The 23093-nt window shown below is 38.4% G+C and overlaps 1 protein-coding gene across 4 annotated transcripts in view; it reads right to left on the bottom strand.

Annotated features, from left to right (window-relative positions):
* The window catches only part of ATG2B (autophagy related 2B), a 75490-nt gene that overhangs the window by 27345 nt on the left and 25052 nt on the right, over positions 1-23093 (bottom strand). For all 4 annotated transcript variants that reach the window (XM_055304224.1, XM_055304225.1, XM_055304226.1 and 1 more), the window contains 15 exons: positions 22610-22871; positions 20437-20587; positions 19569-19661; positions 19210-19398; positions 16969-17242; positions 15334-15436; positions 11018-11210; positions 10613-10755; positions 6467-6624; positions 5880-6052; positions 5280-5430; positions 3704-3903; positions 3456-3536; positions 463-569; positions 211-303 (listed from right to left, as the gene is read on the bottom strand). In XM_055304224.1, coding sequence (XP_055160199.1) covers positions 211-303; positions 463-569; positions 3456-3536; positions 3704-3903; positions 5280-5430; positions 5880-6052; positions 6467-6624; positions 10613-10755; positions 11018-11210; positions 15334-15436; positions 16969-17242; positions 19210-19398; positions 19569-19661; positions 20437-20587; positions 22610-22871 — 2371 coding nt within the window. The remainder of the gene's footprint in view (positions 1-210; positions 304-462; positions 570-3455; positions 3537-3703; positions 3904-5279; positions 5431-5879; positions 6053-6466; positions 6625-10612; positions 10756-11017; positions 11211-15333; positions 15437-16968; positions 17243-19209; positions 19399-19568; positions 19662-20436; positions 20588-22609; positions 22872-23093) is intronic.

Here is a 23093-nt window from a genome sequence, read left to right as displayed (position 1 = left end):
TTGAGCATCTGCCTTCAGCTTAGGGCACGATCCCACAGGGAGCCTATTTCTCTCTCTGCCTCTCTGTCTCTCATAAATAATCTTAAAAAAAAAAAAAAAGAATGCTGATTTTAACAAAAGCTTGGGACTTTAGTCAAAGACTTCAGCTAAATATCAGTTAGCATGTTTAGAACAGCTGCATTTAGCAGACATTAAAGTTTACCCAGGCACCTGAGAGTAGACGAGGATTTGTCCAAGGCCACGCTACTTGAAACGCTGAAGGTTTCCACAGTGAGAAGAGATCGGATCGGCAAATAAAGAGGCCTGATATCAAAAGGAAACAAAGAATATCAGTCTGCTGCAACAACAGAAACCCCCTTAAAAGATCATTTTGAACCTTAACCCTAAAATTTGAATTATGTATTTTTTCAAAACTTAGTATATATACTTCAAATAAAGCTTTATTTTGCTCCATGAACTGACCTATAATCAAGTGCGCAGCTCCAGAGATGAACATGAAAAGTTGTAAACGAAGTTGGAGGATTATATCCCAGAACAGGTTCATCAGCAATATTCAAGAAGTATAAAATCTATAATCACAAAAATATAAAATACCCTGCTTTAGAAGGAAAAAAAAAGTTTTGATATGATATCCCTAATACCAACATAAAACATCTCACAGAAAAAGCAACCGTTTATTGACAAAAAAAATTTTTTTCAGCTCTTCTTCAACATCAGACAATCCATATCGGTGAGAAACCATACATCTGTAATATGGGCGAGAAAGGTCTTGAGCTCAGCCCTCCCCATGCGTCAGAAGCCTCACAAATGTCTTGATCAGACAAGAAGTTACAATACCATAAAAAATGTATTTACCTGTGAGAGAACTCATTAAAGAACTCTAGGCAAATCTCACACTTTCCTCAGAGCTCAGACTTCAGTGGGGACCAGAGAATGCAACTGTGGGAAGTTGAGAAATGGTTTGCCCAGAGAACTACCCTAACAGAACACTTAATCAGCCACTCCAATGAGAAACCATACAAATGCCTTGAGTTTGGACAAACCGTTAGTCCAGGCTCATATCTGATCACCTGCAAGGGGATTTCTACAGGTGGGAAACTTTACAAATGCAGTGAGTGTAAGAGAGCTCTCTAGCAGCATTCACCCCGCCTCATCCCAAGAGAATTCGCTCCAGAGGACTTTTTAAATGCCCTCATTGTCAATAGAGCTTCAAACAGCATGTACGTCGAATTGGATGTCAGAAAGCCCATCGTGGGGAGAAACCCAGCAAGTGCGTAAAAAGCTTCTAACAGAACTATGACTTTCTTACTTTTCAGAGAAGCCATACTGGTGAAAATGCGTGTATTTGTCTTGAATGTGGCAAAAACATTAGCTGAGAGCCTTCTTGGGTTTGCACCAAAGAAACCCAATCTGAGGAAAGACCTTACAAAGTCTCTGAGTAAGAAAAACTCCTGTCAGTGAGCAGCTCTTGTGGTACACCAGGGAACTCCCATAAGGGAAGAACCCTCCTTTGAGTCTGAAAAAAGCCTTGCTAGAAACTCCTACCTTATCAGGTCCCAAAGAACGTACTCTGCACAGAATTTTGCGCCAATGAGAGATCTCATTGTGGACTGTGTACATAATGATAGGTAATAGTTGACCCATATGGTAGAGATGATTTTTAATGGAGTCAGTATGTAAACAGTTGCTTAGATGCCCGGAACCTTGTTCTGGGAGGAGCTAGGCAGGTCAGAAGAGGCCTGATGGGTAACTCAGGTAAAGATACTTTTATCTGAACCACTTAATGATTGCTTTACTTTCACTTGTTAAAATTTGGAAATCCAATAAAGGAAAGGACTGTAAAAAAAAAAAAAAATGCGTGACAAAAAAAAATTTTTTGTCAATAAACGGTTGCTTTTTCTGTGAGATGAGGCAGAGACACAGGCAGAGGGAGAAGCAGGCTCCATGCACCAGGAGCCCGATGTGGGATTCGATCCCGGGTCTCCAGGATCGCGCCCCGGGCCAAAGGCAGGCTCCAAACCGCTGCGCCACCCAGGGATCCCTTTATTGACAAAATTAATGCTAAAAGAAAAAATATCATTTTGAAGCAATTCATCTCAAAAAGTATTTGCAAAACTGGGCAGCCCCGGTGGCTCAGTGGTTTAGTGCCACCTTCAGCCCCGGGCATGATCCTGGAGACCCGGGATCGAGTCCCACGCCGGGCTCCCTGCATGGAGCCTGCCTCTCCCTCTGCCTGTGTCTCTGCCTCTATGTCTCTCATTAATAAATGAAAATCTTTTAAAAAAATGTTTTTAAAAAAAAAAAGTATTTGCAAAACTACTTTTGAAGTATTTCTGAAATGAAGAGAGAGCCCCATCTGACAATTACAGTGTTACAGAAGTCTTAGAAAAATCCTATCTTCTCAAAGATACGATTTATATGAAAATCATTATAAATTCCTTCTACTCCATCTGCTTTTCTATGTAATCCACTTTTGGGAAAAGTTACTTTTCCTTAAACTATACCTAGCTCAGTCTAAAACCAGATCCTCTTACCAACATCCACTCTTCTCTATTTCTATCTCTATGAGGTTAGACTAAATCTCCCCTTTACAGCAGAGCTCAGGGTTCGCACCAACCATCTCCCAACCCTCACTACACAGATCTAGGTCTTCTCAGGTTTCCTAAATGCTTTTATGAAAGCTCTCTGAAAACTTTAAGGTAGGGATCCCTGGGTGGCGCAGCGGTTTGGCGCCTGCCTTTGGCCCAGGGCGCGATCCTGGAGACCCGGGATCGAATCCCACGTCGGGCTCCCGGTGCATGGAGCCTGCTTCTCCCTCTGCCTGTGTCTCTGCCTCTCTCTCTCTCTCTCTCTCTCTGTGTGTGTGTGACTATCATAAATAAATAAAAATTAAAAAAAAAAAGTTTAAAAAAAAAAAAGAAAACTTTAAGGTATAAAATATTATTTTCTCAACACAAAGAAAAAGTTCCTCTAAGGAAAATAAACAAGAATCACAGTGCATTAATTTTCACTCTCAATAGAAAAGAATTAACCAACTGCACTTCATTAATCAAAAACCAACTGCATTTCATTAATCCTTAGAAATGTCTCAAAGCATGTTACTGGCCTAGGGAATAACTCTGAAATTCTGGCACCTACAAGAGTAAGTACAAGTCAATACATCATTTATTGTTCCTCTACACCAGGGACTCAATAGAATCCCTTCCCTTAAATGACATAAAAGATAACTGTTTTGAGATGTTCAGGGTCGAAACTTAAAGGTAAAAAAAATCAATTTCATTCTGGAGTGGTGATAACATTCTATTTACTAACCTAAGAGGTGGCTAGTTATACAGGAGTGTTTACTTCAATGATAATTCAATGCACACTGATTATTTATGATTTGTGACTTTACAGTATTACATATCTGTATAAAGTAAAAAATAAAATCAATATATACCTAACAACTCTCTTACCTGCTCGTGCCAGCTAAGCCCAGAAGGAAGTATTCTGTGCTGGAGTGTGGCTCCTTTCAACCCCACAGCAATGAGAAATTCCTATACAGAATAACACAAAAAGTTACATTGATCACCGGTATATCACTAGGTGAAAACCTGAAAAGATTTCCTAAGAAAATAAATGTGCTGCCTTTTACGCAATCACGTTTAGCTAGTAATCAAATGAATGGCAAGTATTTAATGGTATAAAAGTGTAAAACACAAACCTTTGTATTGGACTCTGATTTATCAGAAAGTATTTTAACTGCAACAGAGAGCATATTCAAAGTTTCTCCTCCAACACCATCTGAAGAAGCTCTACTGAGGCCATCTTCTTCAGAGGAATAAATAGTAGGTTCCAACCAGTGTGGGCGGGTTGAACTGGGCAGTCGTGTTTCTGTAGGAAGAATCACTCCATCTACTATACCTACATTGACAAGGAGGTGACAATATAACAAAATGATAATTAGTTCACAGATTTTGACAACTCAAAACAAAAATCCATAGGCTTCCACTGAATATAATTCTGGAGGCAAAATGATCAAAAACCAGCTTGACGTTATTAATCTGTACCCTCTCTGCTAATGTTGGTACAACTGACCATACCCTACCTAAAAAAAATTAAGATATGAAACGCTAGGAAATTAAATAGAAAACTCTGAAATACTAAGACTGTGCAAGTATTGTTTTCTAGACTTTGGGGGGGAAAAAAAGAACGTGTATCTTCCATTCACAAGATAATAGGGAATGTGCTCAAAAGATGGTAAATTCTGTTTTTTGTTACCAAAAGGAAATGTAAAGTCCTATGAATTCATCAGAGGATAATAAGATACAGTACATCCATAAAATGGAATATTATCTGGCAATAAAAGGAATAAAATACTATTACACTTGGATGACCCTTGAAAACATCATGCCAAACGAAAGATGCCAGTCACAAAAGACCATATATCATATGATTCCATAAACATCCAGAATACACAATCCACAGAGGCAAAGTAGATTAGAGGTTATTTAGTGCTGGAGGGTGGGAGGTGGAAGGCCATGGCAGCGTTGCACCTAAAAGGGTACATAGCTTCTTCTAGGGGTGATAGAAAGGTTCTAATGTTGTGATGATGGTTCCAATTCTGTAAAATTTTGAAAACCAGTGAAATGTATAGTTTGAATGGGTGAATTATATGGAATACGAACTACTATATCTCAAAGTATAGAAGTTATTGCCCAGAAAAACCATAAAGTCTACTCCTAATTTACAGTATTATTTTGCCAGTGAATCAGAACAACCCACAGAAAATAATTTCTATTATCAGAGTTTTGTTCTCAAAATAGATTTTCCTTATTAGGGGGCAGTTATAGTTAAGTGTCTTCAGCTCAGGTCATGATCTCGGAGTTTTGTTTTTTTAAGATTTATTTATTTATGATAGACACAGAGTGAGAGAGAGAGAGAGAGAAAGAGAGAGGGGGGGGGCAGAGACACAGGCAGAGGGAGAAGCAGGCTCCATGCCAGGAGCCCAACATGGGACTCGATCCCGGGACTCCAGGATCGCGCCCCAGGCCAAAGGCAGGCACCAAACCACTGAGCCATCCAGGGATCCCCTGATCCCGGAGTTCTGAGATCAAGCCCCACATCAGGCTCCCTGCTCAGCGGGGAGTCTTCTTTCTCTCCCTCTGCCGCTCTCTACACTTGTGAGCTCTCTTTCTTACTCTCTCTCAAATAAATGAATAATCTTTTTAAAAACTTTATTAAAATTTAAATGGGTCTAAACAGAGGTGAACAGAACACACATTCAACATGTGTCCTACCTTTGTGGTATAGACTGAGACTGCTGGCATGAAGGCAGATGTAGTGCTTGTCATCACAGCCTTCATACTTGGTCACACAAAACAAGGAACCACTGTTGAACTCTAACCAGAACTCGCCATGCTTATTTTCCAACAGCTCTCCATTATCTTGCTAATAAAAAGACCAGAAAAACGCAGAAGTCATTACTTAAATGCAGAAAAGTCAAAATGCCTCTTGAATTGCTCCTTCCTGATTCAGCCAACAGGACTCGCCCATGTGGCAGCAAAGCACTCTGATTCTCAAACCACCCAACATGAGGTGGCATGAAATGCTGTGTAGGGTCTCCTCTGCTGAATGAACCCCTGCACTTCACTCTCCTTTATAATACGTAAATTGCTAGTGATCACCTCAGCAGCAGAACCAGTACATTTGCCAAAAGAAGGTCCATACTAGGTTTGTCTTCTGATCCGCAGTGAAACGCTCTCGGAAGCTGCTGTCACTGCAGACCTTCCTCAGGCAGTGAAACAACCTCCCACTACCTCAATGACAGCATGTGTAAATCATGGCACATTTAAAATAAAATATACCTGAAACAATACTTTGGCTTTGCAAATCCTTACCCTGACATCTGTAAACACTGCCATTAATCCATGATTGATACTCAGAAGAACAGAAAGAAAACTCTGTGAGTTCTTGTTCTGAGAGTCTAATTTTTTTTTCCTACGGGAACGATAGTTGGGATCCACTGTAGAAAAATACTGCAATGTCTCCTCCTCAGATCCACTTTCCTCATCTGTGGGAAACAAAGGTCACAGGAAATATGGTGCTGACAGCTATGGAAATAAAATAGCAACTAAAACAATATCACAAAAATATTTTACAAAAAAATTTTAAAAAAATATTTTACAACCTTTTTTTTTTTTTACCAAGAATCCGGCATGACAATAAAAATGTACTTTCTATTTATTTTCTCCTCCCCACTGAACTTAATATATATATACTACCACTATAAAGATAACATATATAATTGACAATATTCAATGTGTATATAAAAGGGGGGAAACACTGTTATTAGAAGACATTATAAAATATAGTTACCAGGGGAAATACCCAAGAAACATTTTAAAATCTATCGATTGAAAAGGTTACTACTCTGTTTATTGATAAACCCGGCATTTTAAAGTCAAAACAAAGTTAAATACATTACCATAGTGAACTGTGGATTTAAATGGACTAAAACTCTCTTTGTTGAAGGTGTTAATCAGCTGACTGGCTACAGAAAGACCAAGACCATAAGAAAGATTTTCAAATGTCTCCACTGGTGAAGGAGCTGTTGGTTCCCACAGCAGCAAGTCATTAAAGATCCTACAGAAGACAGAAGTTGAAAAATACGTAACTCCTACTTCAGCTAAAAGTAATCTCAAGAACATAACCTTTAAGAAGTCACATGAATAAGTTTTTCTAAATGGAAAACAGAAATTAGATCCTACAAAGGAGTTTTTTTTTTTAAAGCATCAAATACATTCTTTCAATAGGAAAAGTACTGATACGGCTCAACTACAGGGCAATGAGAAAGGAATCTGTACAATTAGTTACTTAATGAGCTATCAGCCTAGTTTTAGCTGTGCTGTGTGCATCAATTACATACACCTAAATGCACCTTAAAGGAGGAAGTTAAAAACTTATTAAAAAAAAAAAAAAAGGAAACACTGTTCACATAGGAGAGCTCTCTGTAAACTGGAACACACCATGCACCCTCATTTGATCCACCCACCCACCCATGGGGCAGCCCATGGAAGAATCATTACTCTCACTTCACACCTGGGAGAAACTGCCTCATAAAGGTTAAGTGCCCTGCCCAAAGTCACAGAGCTAATTTGGGGGAGGACCAGACCATAGCCCAGATCTTGTCCAGCTCCCAGTTCAGCTCTCCTCATTACTCACTGTTCCTAGGGATAACTGCTTTTTGTCTCTCTCCCACAGAAAGCACAGCTTCCCTGGGAAATGTGCATGGGAGAAGAATGCATAAGAAACAGGGAATAAAGGCAGGAAATCCTCCAACTGGCTGCACAACCAAGTCAATACTGGTGATTAATGGGTGATACACATCAATCTAGGTTTCTAGCACATCCTACTCTGTCATGACTCAGATGTCTTGCTGCTCCTATCTTCCCCACTGTAATTACCTCTGCTCCACATTTTCATAGAAATTCAGACTTTACAATGTCCTCTCTGAAGCGTGCTGTTAGATTTGGACCCACAGTGAATCCTTCACATACCTAACTCAATCACGCGCCTGTAACAGTATTTTCTCGCTTCCCCTTCCTAGACCATAGCCTCTCAGAGAGAGGGCCTTAGGTCTTGGTCATATTTATATGTGCCTAGCACAGTGGCTGTCATTAAGCAGACATTTGATGATGAGACAACCAGTGGATGACTCACATGGCAGGACTGCCAAAGGCACAGCCTCGTTGTAAAGCCTAGTGTGAATACCAATCAAGGTGCCAAGCAATGAGGCAGGCTGGCCCTTCCTGTGAGAAGCCACTTGTCTAGGAACTTCCTGGGCCAATTCCTAAGCTTCTGAAGCCCTAGAAAGTATAAACCAGGACTGAGTGCCATGACTCTCAGTAGACTGAAATCCCCACTCCAAAAGCTCTCCATTTGGAACTATCAGTAGGTGAAGAATACCAGAGATACAGGGCAGAAACAAGTCTCCTCTCAGAACCAATGACAACTATGCCCCCAAACTGTGTGATACTTATTAGGTCACTGCTTCTTGGGTATACTGCTCACAGGACAAAGAAACAAGAGTCTAAGCCCAGATCTTACTCTAAACTCCTTTGTAAATAAATAATGAAGATATAAAAATGAACTTTCTGGAAATGCCCTTCCTATACGTTATTCCCTATAACCATTTTCTTAACTTCACAGGTTAAAGAGAAACTACTACTTTATGTAAAATCTGACCTATAAGTATGTTTCATATGACTTTGCATTTTCCTTATTTACATTTTGATCTAAACATGGTCTTGATATCATTAATACTGTAAAATATTAGATGATGTTTCTAATACCAAGAAAACATTTAAGATATTTAAGGACAGAGTGGGTGCCTGGATGGCTCAATCAATTAAGCGGCCAACTCCTGATTTCGGCTCAGGTCAGGATCATGGAAGTGAGTCCTGTGTCAGGCTCCTCACTCAGCAGGGAGTCTGCTTGAGGATTCTTGCTCTCCCTCTCTATTTGCCCCTTCCCCTGCTCTTGCTCTCTCTAAAATATCTTTTAAAAGAAGATATTTAAGGACGTATCACCATGATTCTGTGGTTATGAGCCTGAAATATAACAGGTAATAAATACCTCATTTAACAAAGCTAGTAAAAATTCTTTTATATTCTAAAGAAATTTTGAAATAGAAAAAAGTTCTCCTGTACCTAAGACCATCTAAAAAGAGCCAGTTGACCAAGGCACTAAAGGAATAAACCAAGATCTTAAAGTATATGAAGTTAAGGCAGAGTGGTTATAACCCTGCTCAGAAAGTTCCTTTCTTTAATGTATGAAAATAAAAATAAATAAAAATTATATGGATAAAGAGGCAACACTAAAACATTTAGCAAAACTCAAATAGGGTGTGATGATTAGGTAACAATATTAATTTTCTCATTTTGAGGGCTGAATTATGATTATGTAGAAGAATGTCTATGGGAAATACACACTCAAGTACTCAGGGAAGGGCATTAGGTCAGCAGCTCACTCTCAAATGGTTCAGGGTTTGGAAAAAAGAAAAGCACTTTGCGCTATACTTGCAACTTCTCTAAGTTTGAGAATATTCAAATACTTTAAAAAATATTAACTTCATAATAAATACATATTCAAAGCCAAATAAGGGGCCAAGAATTGACACCAAGAACTTAGATACATCATTTATAAGATCCACAGTGTGAAGGAGAACTTCAGCTTTTATGTAAGTGTAGTTACCTGAGAGCCGGAGATACGAGCAGAGTAGAATAGAACAGTAACGCTTTCCAGCAACCACTATGTAACCAACTCCCCAAAAGAACACTCTCCTGTTCCCTCCTCTGAGCAATCAACAGCCCCACCAGTCATCCCAACTGACCTCCCCATGTGCTCTCCCTATGTGCTAACCGCTGGCTCCTTGGGACTCTCTAGCACACCTAAGAAGTCAGCTCCCATAGTGTGAGCTCTATGTTCTGTATATTCACCAAATGCCAATTGTATTTGGCCTCTACTATGCTCATCTCTATTGTTTTAAGTAGAGTTTCAGTTCTAAATTGTACTAATAGGTGACTTTAAAATATATAGACTGAAAAAATATTTAATAATATATATAAATAATAAAATATATATATACACATATATATACTGAAGTGGAAAAACCTTAAAAAATCGAAGATTTTGCACTCAAATTCCTTTGAAACTATTTTTTCACGGACACCTGGGTGGCTCAGCGGTTGGGCATCTGCCTTTGGCTCAGGCATGAATCCACAGTCCTGGGATCGAGTCCCATATCGGGCTCCCTGCATGGAGCCTGCTTCTCCCTCTGCCCCTGTCTCTGCCTCTGTCTTTCATGAGTGAATAAATAAAATCTTTAAAAAAAAAAAAAAAAAAACACTTTTTTCAGAAACTGAAGATTGTAGAAAAAAGGAGAGAAAAATCAGACAGGGTGACAAAACATGAGAGACTCCTAACTCTGGGAAATGAACAAGGGGTGCTAGTGGAAGGGGAGGTGGGCAGGGGGATGGGGTGACTGGGTGATGGGCACAGAGGGGAGCACTTGATGGGATGAGCACTGGGTGTTATGCTAGATGTTGGCAAATTGGAACTCCAAAAAAAATATGCAAAAATAAATAAGTCTTCAAAAAATAAATAAGACTTTTCAAAAAGTTAAATAGAAGAACATTTTCTTCCTACACCTCAATGGACTATCCCGTAAATCTCATCAAGACAACTGAACCACCACCACCACCACCCCCCGCAGCACCTGCTGGCCCTCCATACAGGCGTCTCTCAACTCTTCATGTCGCTGCACACACAGGAGACATATTTGCTCAGTACTCTATGGAAATGTGATGGAGAGCAACCAGCCAACAAAGGTGGATGGAATAAACATCTCACGTACAAGTAACCCAGTTACCAGACACACTGATTAGGAAATTCCGCTATGACAACAGCCCCACATAACAGTTAACGGTTTTGTAATCAACACCACACAAAGTACCCAGAGGTTGTAGATACTATTAAAGCAAGGACAGAAAAAGGGGAAGTGGGGAAACAGGGAAGCAGTTAGGCAGAAAACTCCAATTCCAAAAACTCAACTAAATGTGCTTAAACTCACCTATTATAAAGCTTCTCATAAAAGCTTTTATTAGGTAGTGTTATATGAATGTTGGGTAACGTAAGTTCCAGCACATAGTGAGAATTGCTGATTGCTTTATCCTGAAACTCTGTCATTTCTACAGGGTCTCCAGGCATCACCATCTAAAATAGAATAGTTTAGTGGGGGGGGAAAAAAAAAGGCACCAAATAACCATTTCATGTTTAAAATAATAGTAGCACCTTCTGCCTTATCCATGGACTCGATATTGTAAACAGAGAAGAGTGTAACTTTTAAAGAAAGAAAAATACTATTCAGTCTTAGAGCTAAATGCCTAACAAAAACAGCAAAGTACTTCAAAAACAAAGAATGAAAACAACTGTTGTATGGAACAGGTAATTCTTTGGTTGCACGCTGGCATTTTACCTGCTCATTTTCAAACATGACTCTCCGAGAGGAGAAGGGAGATGGGGCCGGTCTTCGCAAATCACAAACATCCTTCAGGGAGTGAGCACCCCCTTCCTCCTCTTCCTGGTAGCGGCCATCACTCTCTTCTTCCTCCGCAGCTATCCGCTCCAAAATGGAATGCACAGCTGGCGGATTTAATTTGAGTACAATTCTGACAGCAAAGACAATTTAAAAAATCAAGGTCTCATTAAAGGCATTCAAATTGGCAAAGAAGTCAAACTCTCCCTCTTTGCCGATGACATGATACTCTACATAGAAAACCCAAAAGCCTCCACCCCAAGATTGCTTGAACTCATACAGCAATTTGGTAGCGTGGCAGGATACAAAATCAATGCCCAGAAATCAATGGCATTCCTATACACTAACAATGAGACTGAAGAAAGAGAAATTAAGGAGTCAATCCCATTTACAATTGCACCCAAAAGCATAAGATACCTAGGAATAAACCTAACCAAAGAGGTAAAGGATCTATACCCTAAAAACTATAGAACACTTCTGAAAGAAATTGAGGAAGACACAAAGAGATGGAAAAATATTCCATGCTCATGGATTGGCAGAATTAATATTGTGAAAATGTCAATGTTACCCAGGGCAATTTACACGTTCAATGCAATCCCTATCAAAATACCATGGACTTTCTTCAGAGACTTAGAACAAATTATTTTAAGATTTGTGTGGAATCAGAAAAGACCCCGAACAGCCAGGGGAATTTTAAAAAAGAAAACCATATCTGGGGGCATCACAATGCCAGATTTCAGGTTGTACTACAAAGCTGTGGTCATCAAGACAGTGTGGTACTGGCACAAAAACAGACACATAGACCAATGGAACAGAATAGAGAACCCAGAAATGGACCCTGAACTTTATGGTCAACTAATATTCGATAAAGGAGGAAAGACGATCCACTGGAAGAAAGACAGTCTCTTCAATAAATGGTGCTGGGAAAATTGGACATCCACATGCAGAAGAATGAAACTAGACCACTCTCTTGCACCATACGCAAAGATAAACTCAAAATGGATGAAAGATCTAAATGTGAGACAAGATTCCATCAAAATCCTAGAGGAGAACACAGGCAACACCCTTTTTGAACTTGGCCACAGTAACTTCTTGCAAGATACATCCACGAAAGCAAAAGAAACAAAAGCAAAAATGAACTATTGGGACTTCATCAAGATAAGAAGCTTTTGCACAGCAAAGGATACAGTCAACAAAACTCAAAGACAACCTACAGAATGGGAGAAGGTGTTCGCAAATGACATATCAGATAAAGGGCTAGTTTCCAAAATCTATAAAGAACTTCTTAAACTCAACAGCAAAGAAACAAACAATCCAATCATGAAATGGGCAAAAGACATGAAGAGAAATCTCACAGAGGAAGACACAGACATGGCCAACATGCACATGAGAAAATGCTCTGCATCACTTGCCATCAGGGAAATACAAATCAAAACCACAATGAGATACCACCTCACACCAGTGAGAATGGGGAAAATTAACAAGGCAGGAAACAACAAATGTTGGAGAGGATGCGGAGAAAAGGGAACCCTCTTACACTATTGGTGGGAATGTGAACTGGTGCAGCCACTCTGGAAAACTGTGTGGAGGTTCCTCAAAGAATTAAAAATAGACCTGCCCTACGACCCAGCAATTGCACTGTTAGGGATTTACCCCAAAGATTCAGATGCAATGAAACGCCGGGACACCTGCACCCCGATGTTTCTAGCAGCCATGTCCACAATAGCCAAACTGTGGAAGGAGCCTCGGTGTCCATCGAAAGATGAATGGATAAAGAAGATGTGGTTTATGTATACAATGGAATATTCCTCAGCAATTAGAAACGACAAATACCCACCATTTGCTTCAATGGAACTAGAGGGACCCTCTAGTGGATGGAACTAGAGGGTATTATGCTGAGTGAAGTAAGTCAGTCAGAGAAGGACAAACAGTGTATGTTCTCATTCATTTGGGGAATATGAATAATAGTGAAAGGGAATATAAGGGAAGGGAGAAGAAATGTGTGGGAAATATCAGAAAGGGAGACAGAACATAAAGACTTCTAACTCTGGGAAATGAACTAGGGGTGGTGGAGGGGGAGGAGGGCGGGGGGTGGGGGTGTGTGGGTGACGGGCACTGAGGGGGACACTTGACGGGATGAGCACTGGGTGTTATTCTGTATGTTGGTAAATTGAACACCAATAAAAATTAATTTATTAAAAAAAAAAAATCAAGGTCTCAGTGCAACCAGCACAGCTGTAACTTTTCCGCACTCTACTACAAAGACCACTGATGATAGGATTCAGCTTCTCCACAAAATCTAGTTATGTCTCATGTAACCACTTCTGAGTGTACTCCAAACTTGAAAATGTTGAATGGATGAAACAAATAAAGGAAGGGCATCACCACTGCATACTTGGCTAACTGAAAATCTGATCTTGTGACAAAAGGACAAAAGGTTATCTTTAACAGCTGGCAAATTTTGCCTAAGAATTCTATTTGTTTTCATGAAACCAAACTGCTATTAAAGAAGATGTGCACGCCTAAGAGACCTTGTATCATAGAAATTGTTCAAGTAGAAAAGACAGACAGATAAGAGATTAACTTAGAACTGCAACAACAAAGTAGCACTTTCCTTCAGGAATTTCAGTAACAAAAGGCTTGTTGGTGCATTGAAGCTACAAACCACAAGTAAAGGAATTCTGGGCCCCTGCTTTCCTACTACTCCCCGCACGTCAGGAGCAAAGGCTTTGCTGTCTCCTTCCCAACACTATTGTGAGAAGCCTGGTGCCCTCAAACCAAACAGCTGTGAGGCATCTGTAACGGGTTATTCCCCTAAGTAGATGGTACATAATGGTTACCATTTTGAACGATCATGACTGTTTCCTGATTTATGGACACCCTAATGCAAACTGTGCTACAAAATTAACTCCAGTAGATCCATTTCTTATGATGAAAACCCATGTACTAAACCGCTCATTATCAGGCATGTACTGGTCACACCTAAGAGCCTGCTAGGTCTGATACACAGGGGTGGATGTAAAAAAGGCCAGAGGGAAAATAGCACCCCCCCCCCAAAAAAGTCACTTTAATTCTCAGTTGTCAAATATTCAGTTTTCAATGTACAAAAAAAAAAATCATTATTTCAAGTAAACAAAGTCCTTTTAAATATATCCAAGCCTACGATCAGGCTATTAGTTTAATTAATGTTTCAATATACAATAATGAGTAATTAAGTATGTTAATGAACAATAATCTATAATGAATAATTACTTTATTAATTCTAAGAAATCCTGAAGCAGTGGTTCTTAACATCCACCTACACATCAGATCACCTGGTGTAATTTTTAGACTATCCTGATGCCCAGACTCTATCCCAAAATCTCAGGGTGGGGCCAGTGAGTCAATTTTGTAAAAGCTCCCCACGTCTGAAAAAGTGTCCTAAAGCAATCACAGACTATAAAATTCATTTAACAACTAATCAAATGGTGCCATATAACTCTTCCATTGTAGCACTGAACTATTTTCTTTTTTAAATGGTTAATGAGGGATCCCTGGGTGGTGCAGCGGTTTGGCGCCTGCCTTTGGCCCAGGGCACGATCCTGGAGACCCGGGATTGAGTCCCACATCGGGCTCCCGGTGCATGGAGCCTGCTTCTCCCTCTGCCTGTGTCTCTGCCTCTCTCTCTCTCTCTGTATGACTATCGTAAATAAATAAAAAAAAAATTCAAATAAATAAATAAATAAATAAATAAATAAATAAATAAATAAATAAATAAATAAATGGTTAATGATCCTTTTGTCCCTCTAATTAAACAGGGTAACTTTGGACCAGGGAATACATTTTATACTTTCATCTCTCACAATATAGACAGACATCTTTCATATGTTAGTACACTTAATATGGATTTTTGAATTTAATTTGTCCATCTTTCTCTGCCTTCTCTCATCAGGGCTGAATATTTTTAGTTTAAATTAATAGCCAAAATGTCAATTAAAAGTACTACAGCAGGGGCACCTGGGTGGTACAATCGGTTAAGCATCCTACTCTTGGTTTTGGCTCAGGTCATGACCTCAGGGTCCTGAGATGGAGCCCCATGTGGGGCTCCACACTCAGCTCAGAGTCTGCTTAAGATTGCTCTCCCCGTCTCCCTCTGTGCCTCCTCCCACCCACACGTTCTCTCTCAAAATTAATAAAAAAAATAATAAAGTACCAGAGCAATTTATTTTTGCAAGGATAATCTCATTAAAATCTATCATGAATACCTGCTTACTCACCGTGGCCAGTCAAAGTCATCGGATGATGCTGTATCTCCATCTACTCCACTAGACACATGGAAAAACTTAACAGATGGTTCTCCTCTATCTTCCTGGAATGATCCTAATAAAACAAGACTGGTTAACTAAACTACATTTCTTCTCAAGTGCTGAAAGAAAAGATAGTTTCCTCCTTACATAATAAGCAAAGATCTTCTACAGCTGGGACACAGTGTAATACTATAGCACTTATTCCTTTGTTCCTATTTCTTGGGTACATACGGGGAGACAGCATATAAAGATGATGTTTTCTGTTCAAACTCAAATTCTTAGGTACCAAGTTTAATCTATAAGGTACATCATCATAATGTAAATAGAGCAGTTGCCACTTGCTGCCACTGAATAGTTATTCTACATAGAAGTTTATGCAGTTAATCTAGGAACACACAGATAATAACTATTTCTTAAATGTTTTGTACCAAGCACTGTAAAAATTACTTCCATTCACAAAAATTGAATGCATGCTTTTTCAGTCCATTTTACAAAGAATGACTTTCCTCCAGAATAATAGTTTTTTCCCCACTATAGATAAGATCAGAACCCCTATAGGCTCTTTCATGAAGTCCTAATCAGCAAGTCCATTGTAAATATCTCTAAAGATGTGTAAAACTCAGAACAAAGGAAAAAAAAAATGTGCAGCCTATTTCCTGAGATGGAGGAGCAGGATATGGTGACAGGGGGAGGTGTGGTTAGAGGAGGTGTGGTGGCAGAGGTAGGTCATTTAGGAACCACAGAATAAAGCATCAGAATCTTCTAGAGTTCCTCATAGACTTGGTTCACCCTACATGAATATATATTCTGTTAGATGACAAAAGCAAATACAGAAAAACTGTTAAACAGGTTTTACAAAGAAAAGTCACCAGAGATTAGTCTGATGAGTGACAGTTCAAGTGTGAGACTTAGGTTTGAATCTGATTCTGTCATTTACATGGTCTTAGAAGGTACCTCTTCTTAAGTCTATGGATTCCTCACTTATAAATTATAAATGATAAAAAGAATTGGAAATAATAAGCCTACTATAACCATGATGATGAAAGGAAACCAGTAACATAGGAGAAGTGCTCAGTACAGTACCTAACAGATTGGCACTCAAAAAATTCCGGTTACTTTTAGCTATACAAGTCAGTCATATGGCATTAAAAACGTAAGCTAGAGTACTATATTACCCTGTAGAAAAGAAGTATTTTAAGAAAGTGAATAATCATGCTTAGTAATTTTTTAAAAGTTAATTATAATCACATATTCCTATACAATACTGGAAAAAGGCCATTACTCTTGTTTTCTAACAGCGTCTAATGTTAGTATATTGGGGACTGCCATATGCTTTTTCATGATGTTTGCTTGAGTAGTAGTTGGTGGTTTCTGGTCTAGCTCTTATAGGCATATTCATTTTTTTTTTTTTTTTTTTTTATGATAGTCACAGAGAGAGAGAGAGAGGGGGGGGCAGAGAAACAGGCAGAGGGAGAAGCAGGCTCCATGCACCGGGAGCCCGATGTGGGACTCGATCCCGGGTCTCCAGGATCGTGCCCTGGGCCAAAGGCAGGCGCCAAACCGCTGCGCCACCCAGGGATCCCTTATAGGCATATTCAATCTTACCAACTAGTTCTCTAAAGGTAAGTTCCAATTTAATTTGCTCTGGGGTTGATCCTCCTATAAATTCAGTCTTAAATTCTAGGTCTGTAAATGCTAAATGAAGCATCTCCTTCTGAAGTGACTTCTTAAACCATGGTCCTCTTTCTTGATCTGACCGAAGATCAGGTATTGGGAAGCGAACAGAAAGGTTTAAAGCTGGTGTGGCAACTTGTACGGATATCCGACAATTTGCAGGATTATGTGAATCATCCAGAAATACTTCAGTGAAAGCCTTGTGCTAAAACACAAATCAAAAATATGCCAGAATATCAAAGAAACATAAATGATATTAGTATTGAACATTACAATATATATAATCACTATTTCCTCATTCAGTATAATGTACTAAAATACAATTCAAATTAACTACTACCATATTAATTTAGTGTAATGAAATTTTATAATGCAGTAGCAGCTACTGACAAAACTTCAAATAACTGGCAAAAGTTAAACCAAATAAATCAAAATCAATCAAAACAAACACTGAACCAAAATGAAGACACAGGTGCTAGAGATGTATAAACATATTACTATAGACTAAAAGACAATAGCGTGTACATTAGGTTATCAGTAAATCCAATAGAGTTAAAAATCAATTCAACATTCAATTTGAAGGATTTATCTACCAATATGCTACTTTAAAGACTTGGTGTAAAATAAGATTATGTCAAATGCAAGGTCCATCTCTGACTTAACTTTGTATTTCCAGGACTAAGCCTAGAGCCTGGCATAGCATAAGTTCTAAATATTCACCAAATGACTCACTCTGAGCTCCCAAGGGTTATGAGCCCATCAAATGGCTCTTAAAAACCAAGACACATATGCACCCTCTGCTCAAAAGAACATGCCCTTCAGATAAAAGTCATTTATGCTTTGTTTTTCCCTAAAATGTAAGCTGAAAGTAAGTAAGCTGAAGCTTACTTATAAGGCTTTAGCCCAGAGAACATTGCAGGTATTAACACTCCTCCACTTTATGAATCAGCGTCTAACCTCCTGGATTTAGGAGTTCCCTTCTTCCCCTAGACTGAGATTTTTAGCACTATTCTTTTTCTCCCCTATTGGACTCTGTAATACTAACCCCTACCTCAGCAAAAATAACCGAAGAGATTAAACCATGATCCCAGTACATCAATGGCTAATAGCAAATATGCATACTAGTCCCAGAGAACTTGAAATAACTAGTAATTGGTGGCAACAAAAAATAAAGAATGCTGATTTAACATAAATATCCACCACTAATTAAGGAACAAACAAGTAAGTAGAAAAACAGTGAATCTCCCTTTTCTTTTTAACCGAAGGGGTCAAAGAGCCCCCAAATTCCAGCCCAAAATTTCTAACAGATTTCTTGCAAATCTGACTTATTTGAAATGCTTAGAAAAAAAAACACCATGCACCAGACAAAACCAAGTATATGTCACCTAATGTGATGCTTGGTAACAATGCCATAAATTATGTTCCCACTTTCAAAAGTGTACCTTACATTATCTGGGCTACATTTTATAGGCAGATCAGGTTGTTTACTAAATGTGTGAATAAATTTTGGGCAGATATTACAATCGCAGTTTATAAAATTCAGAAAACACAGAGAGGGAAAGGAAATCTAATTCTACACTTTAACATAATCAAAGCTACCAACTGGTGTATTTCTATCCATTCTTTTTCAATACTTCAATTTCTTTTTAAGATTTTTATTGTTTAAGAGAGGGAGAGGGAGGAAGGGAGGGAGAAACAGAGAGAAAGACAGAGCGAGCATGGGGGTGGGGGGGGAGGGGAGGGGAGCAGATGGAGAGGGAAAGGCAGACTTCCCACTAAGCAGGGAACCCAATGTGAGGCTCCAACCCAGGACCCTGGGATCATGACCTGAGCCAAAGGTATGCACTTAACCAACTGAACCACCCAGGTGCCCCTGTACCTCAATTTTATTTACACAGCTGTGATAAAAATTTAGAGTAGTAGGTTTCACTTTTTCTCTTAATACTCTTTCATTAGCTTTCTTCATGTTGCTTCACCATTTTTATAACTATCATTCAAAATGGCCACATAAAATTTCACTTGATATATTAGCAAAACTTATTCAGCTGGTCTATGATCTAGACATAAGTTTCTCCATAATCTATTAAGAACACTTAAGCTCAGAAATGATTCCAATAAGCCCATTAGTTAGCTATAATTAGGATTAGTATTTGTAACATTCTGAATACGTACCAGACTAATATGTTTATTGTATGAAGTATACATGTGAGATGCCATCATCTCTACTGTGGTAAGCTTTTGTGGTTGGAGCAAGGAATTTAACCTGTCCACAATACTGATATCCACCTCACAAAACACAGGATTCAACTTAATTTGTAATTCTGCCTTCTGAGGAACAGAACTAAGTCTTGCTTGATTGCCCTTTAAAAGCAAAAAAAAAAAAAAAAAGGAAAACATTAACATGATCACTAAGAGTACTACAAAATTAAGTGAAAACTAGGAATATGACTAAATAAAAACTGTATAACTATGACAAAAATACATATCAAATGAAAATTTACAGGTGGTAATCACACAATATGGCTTCTTACCTGGGGTCCTTTATTCTCAGAATGCTTATAATGAAGCTGAAGACACACAGGTGGATGGGAATCAGTTCTTTCTTTGGAATGGAACATTAAAAGCTTACAAAGACAAAAATAAATTAAATGTAAGATATTAAACTATAACTCATCACATGAATTAATAGAGGAACTAATAGTCGAAAGACCTTTTCAAAGCCAGGAAAGCTGATTTTACATTTCATTTTGGTCACTTACAAACCATGTCAATCTTAAGTTAATTTCTGTGATACTTAGTATCTCATCTGCAGAATGTACATGAGAATTCAAGTAAATTAATGCCCAAGAAAGTACTTTGAAAATAAAATAATGAACAAGGGCAAAGTAACAGCAATATAGGTTATCTTGATAACTTCGGAAAGTTTCTCTAGCACACACTTTTAGAATTGGAAAAAAAAAAATAAAAATTAGACTAATAAATGAACAAAAGACATTTTTTGCTTGTCTTAAACAGTGCTTTTTAAGCACACTGTGGGCATTCAGTATTTAACAGACTTCTTCTAAAATTAATAGTGCTTGGAAAATCAGTGAAATGAAGTCATCTATTCCATAACCTGTCTGCCACTCTAAAACAAGTCAACTCTAATAATTCTACCAGACTCTTAGAATGACCTTGAATGCCACTTTAAAATGTTTCAACCAAAAAAAAAAAAAAATGTTTCAACAAAATACAAATGTGTGTGCACGCATGTGAGTGTGCGCACACACACATTTCCTGTGACTTCTTTTTCTTTTTTTTTTTTTTTTTTAAAGAAAATCACTGCTGTTAATACAACTCTTTAAAAGCAAAGCCAATTTAAAGAAAAATCCTAAAGGAAAAATATCTAGTATAATTTACCTCTGTGTAGTGAGGAGGAACAGAATGAAAATCCGTGGGAAATAGGCACTCCAAAAGTTCCATTTGCCCGATGGACATGTCAGTACTAAAATATCGGGAAGCTGATCTTTGTCTTTGTTCATAGGACACTTTGATGCCAGTACCTATAAATCTATTACAAAAAAATGAAGCATTTAAGAGTACTCATTTCTTCTAGGTTAACCAATGTCAAAGAATAGTACACAAGTGTTAATAAAGCACAATTGTCCACCTATTCTGACAAGTTCAAGTTGTTAGTAATAACTAATATTCCAAAGAGTATTAACCAGAAAGACTGCTTCAAATTTCCCATTCCCTGACATAAGACAGCAGCTCTGTTGATAAGAAATTATCCAGGATATATTACATTTATTTCCCAACACTTGACATTTTAAAATTTACACTGCAGTGGACAAAAATCCCTTGACATTTTAAAATTTACACTGCAGTGGACAAAAATCTTTCAAATCTGTAAAATATATGTAATACATTCTTAACATTTTAAAACCTTCAATCATTGGATCCCAAGTGAAGTTGTCCTCCTGTTTTTGCTGTTTTTGTTATATTTTCTACTAGCAGACATTTGAAACCTTGTCAAAAATGTTTTTACAGTTTAATTATAAATACTACAGTCAGGGATCCCTGGGTGGCACAGTGGTTTGGCGCCTGCCTTTGGCCCAGGGCCCGATCCTGGAGACCCGGGATCGAATCCCACATCAGGCTCCTGGTGCATGGAGCCTGCTTCTCCCTCTGCCTGTGTCTCTGCCTCTCTCTCTCTCTGTGACTATCATAAATAAATAAAAATTAAAAGTAAATAAATAAATAAATACATACATACATACATACATACTACAGTCCACAGGACGCCTAGGTGGCTCAGTCCGTTAAGCATCTGCCTTTGGTTCAGGTCATGATCCCAGGGTCCTGGGATTGAGCACCAACCACATTAGGCTGTTTGCTCAGCAGATACCCTCTCCTCCCTCTACTTCTGCCTACCACTCCCCCTGCTTGTGTTCTCTCTCTCTCTGGGTCAAATAAAATCTTTAAAAGAAAAAAATTTTTAATAAAGTAAATACTATGATCCTAACTTGTACAGTTTCTTTAGCTACATATAAAAACTACCCTGTATACTAATTTTAATACTTCAAAAAAACAATAAAAGGCCAAAACTGTTTTATCAAAATATTAATTTATTTTTATTTTATATATATGCCTAAACCACTGTATAAAATATGATCAAAAGATCACTTTCATGTTAAAATGAGCAATGTTTATTAAAAAAAAATCTTAAAAAAATATTGTTAATTCATGAGAGACACACAGAGAAAGCAGACACATAGGCAGAGGAGAAGCAGGCTCCCTGCAGGGAGCCTGATGTGGGACTTGACCCCAGAATTCCAGGATCATGCCCTGAGCTAAAGGCAGATGCTCAACCACCGAGCCACCCAAGCGTCCCTACTTATTAACAATATTATACCTTCAAATTTAATTATCTCCTCACCTACCGGGACTCAACTCATGAAAAAGTCTTTGGCTATTTGGACGACTTAACTTTTTTTAATAAAGTTTTGTTGTTGTTGTTAATTCACTCACAACAGCGAGAGCAAGACCTGAACTGAGATCAAGGGTTGGACACTTAATGGACTGAGCCACCCAGGTGCCCCCGGACAGCTTTACTTTTTTAAAGCAGAAGTTGAAAGTACAGCATCCATGATTAGGATCAGCCTTGGTGCCGTTCCCCACCTCAAAGACCATGTCACAGGGTTCATGTTGTGTCCGCGGCCCCTCTCATTAGCTCACTCCACTCTCCCCGCACCACTGTCATCTCTGCTGAGCGAGTAGTGATAGTAAGAACTATTTTTAGATAGTAAGAACTATTTTTATGATTGTAACAGTGTCAATATTTTAAATGGCAAGATGTGGTCAAAAACACTTGTCATGAGCAGAGAAAACTCCTGATTATCTCAGTGTCCTAGTTTCACGTGCCAACTAACCTAAATTCGAAATGGTAAGCATTTCTGTAGCATTGCAAGAAAACCTTGTTCATTTCCTCATTTACAAATAAAATGTGAATCAGAAAACCAGAGATAGGTAGATACAAAAGTCCACATCTGATTCTTTTTCAAGCATCATTAATAAACATGAGAGAATTTACCGAAGGTGATCGTGTTTGCAAGCTTCCGCAAATACTGCTCGGAGAGACTTAAAATCATCTGCTGAAAATCTTGCTGGGTCAATATTTTCTATGCAGGTAAAGAAAGCTATCGCCAAAGGTGTCAATGGATTGAGGTTGAGTGATGTTTCAGGTGGTGATAAAGGATCTATGTGAAGCACAGAGATGGACAAGGTTCCCACAGCTAGTCTAAAAATAAGTTCAGGCCTGGATTCATCCACTGAAACAGATCTAGATGGGAGAGCTGAAACACAAGGGTTAAAATTATGCATATAATTTGATATTTAAAAACAATCCATTATATCAAAATTATGACATTTACTCGTACATTAGTTTTAAAAAGCAGGTGATCAATCACACAATAATTTGAAGGATATTTGATATTAGACAAGTAAGATAAACTGTTATCTTTCTACATCTGACATCCAGGATCCTTGATACTTGAAGCATCAAAAAGAAACATATG

The sequence above is a fragment of the Nyctereutes procyonoides genome, unplaced genomic scaffold (assembly GCF_905146905.1).
Source record: "Nyctereutes procyonoides isolate TBG_1078 unplaced genomic scaffold, NYPRO_anot_genome, whole genome shotgun sequence".
NCBI classification, from domain to species: Eukaryota; Metazoa; Chordata; class Mammalia; order Carnivora; family Canidae; genus Nyctereutes; species Nyctereutes procyonoides.
The sequence above is the reverse complement of the archived record's forward strand: the minus strand, read 5'-3'. Positions and strand labels throughout refer to the sequence as shown.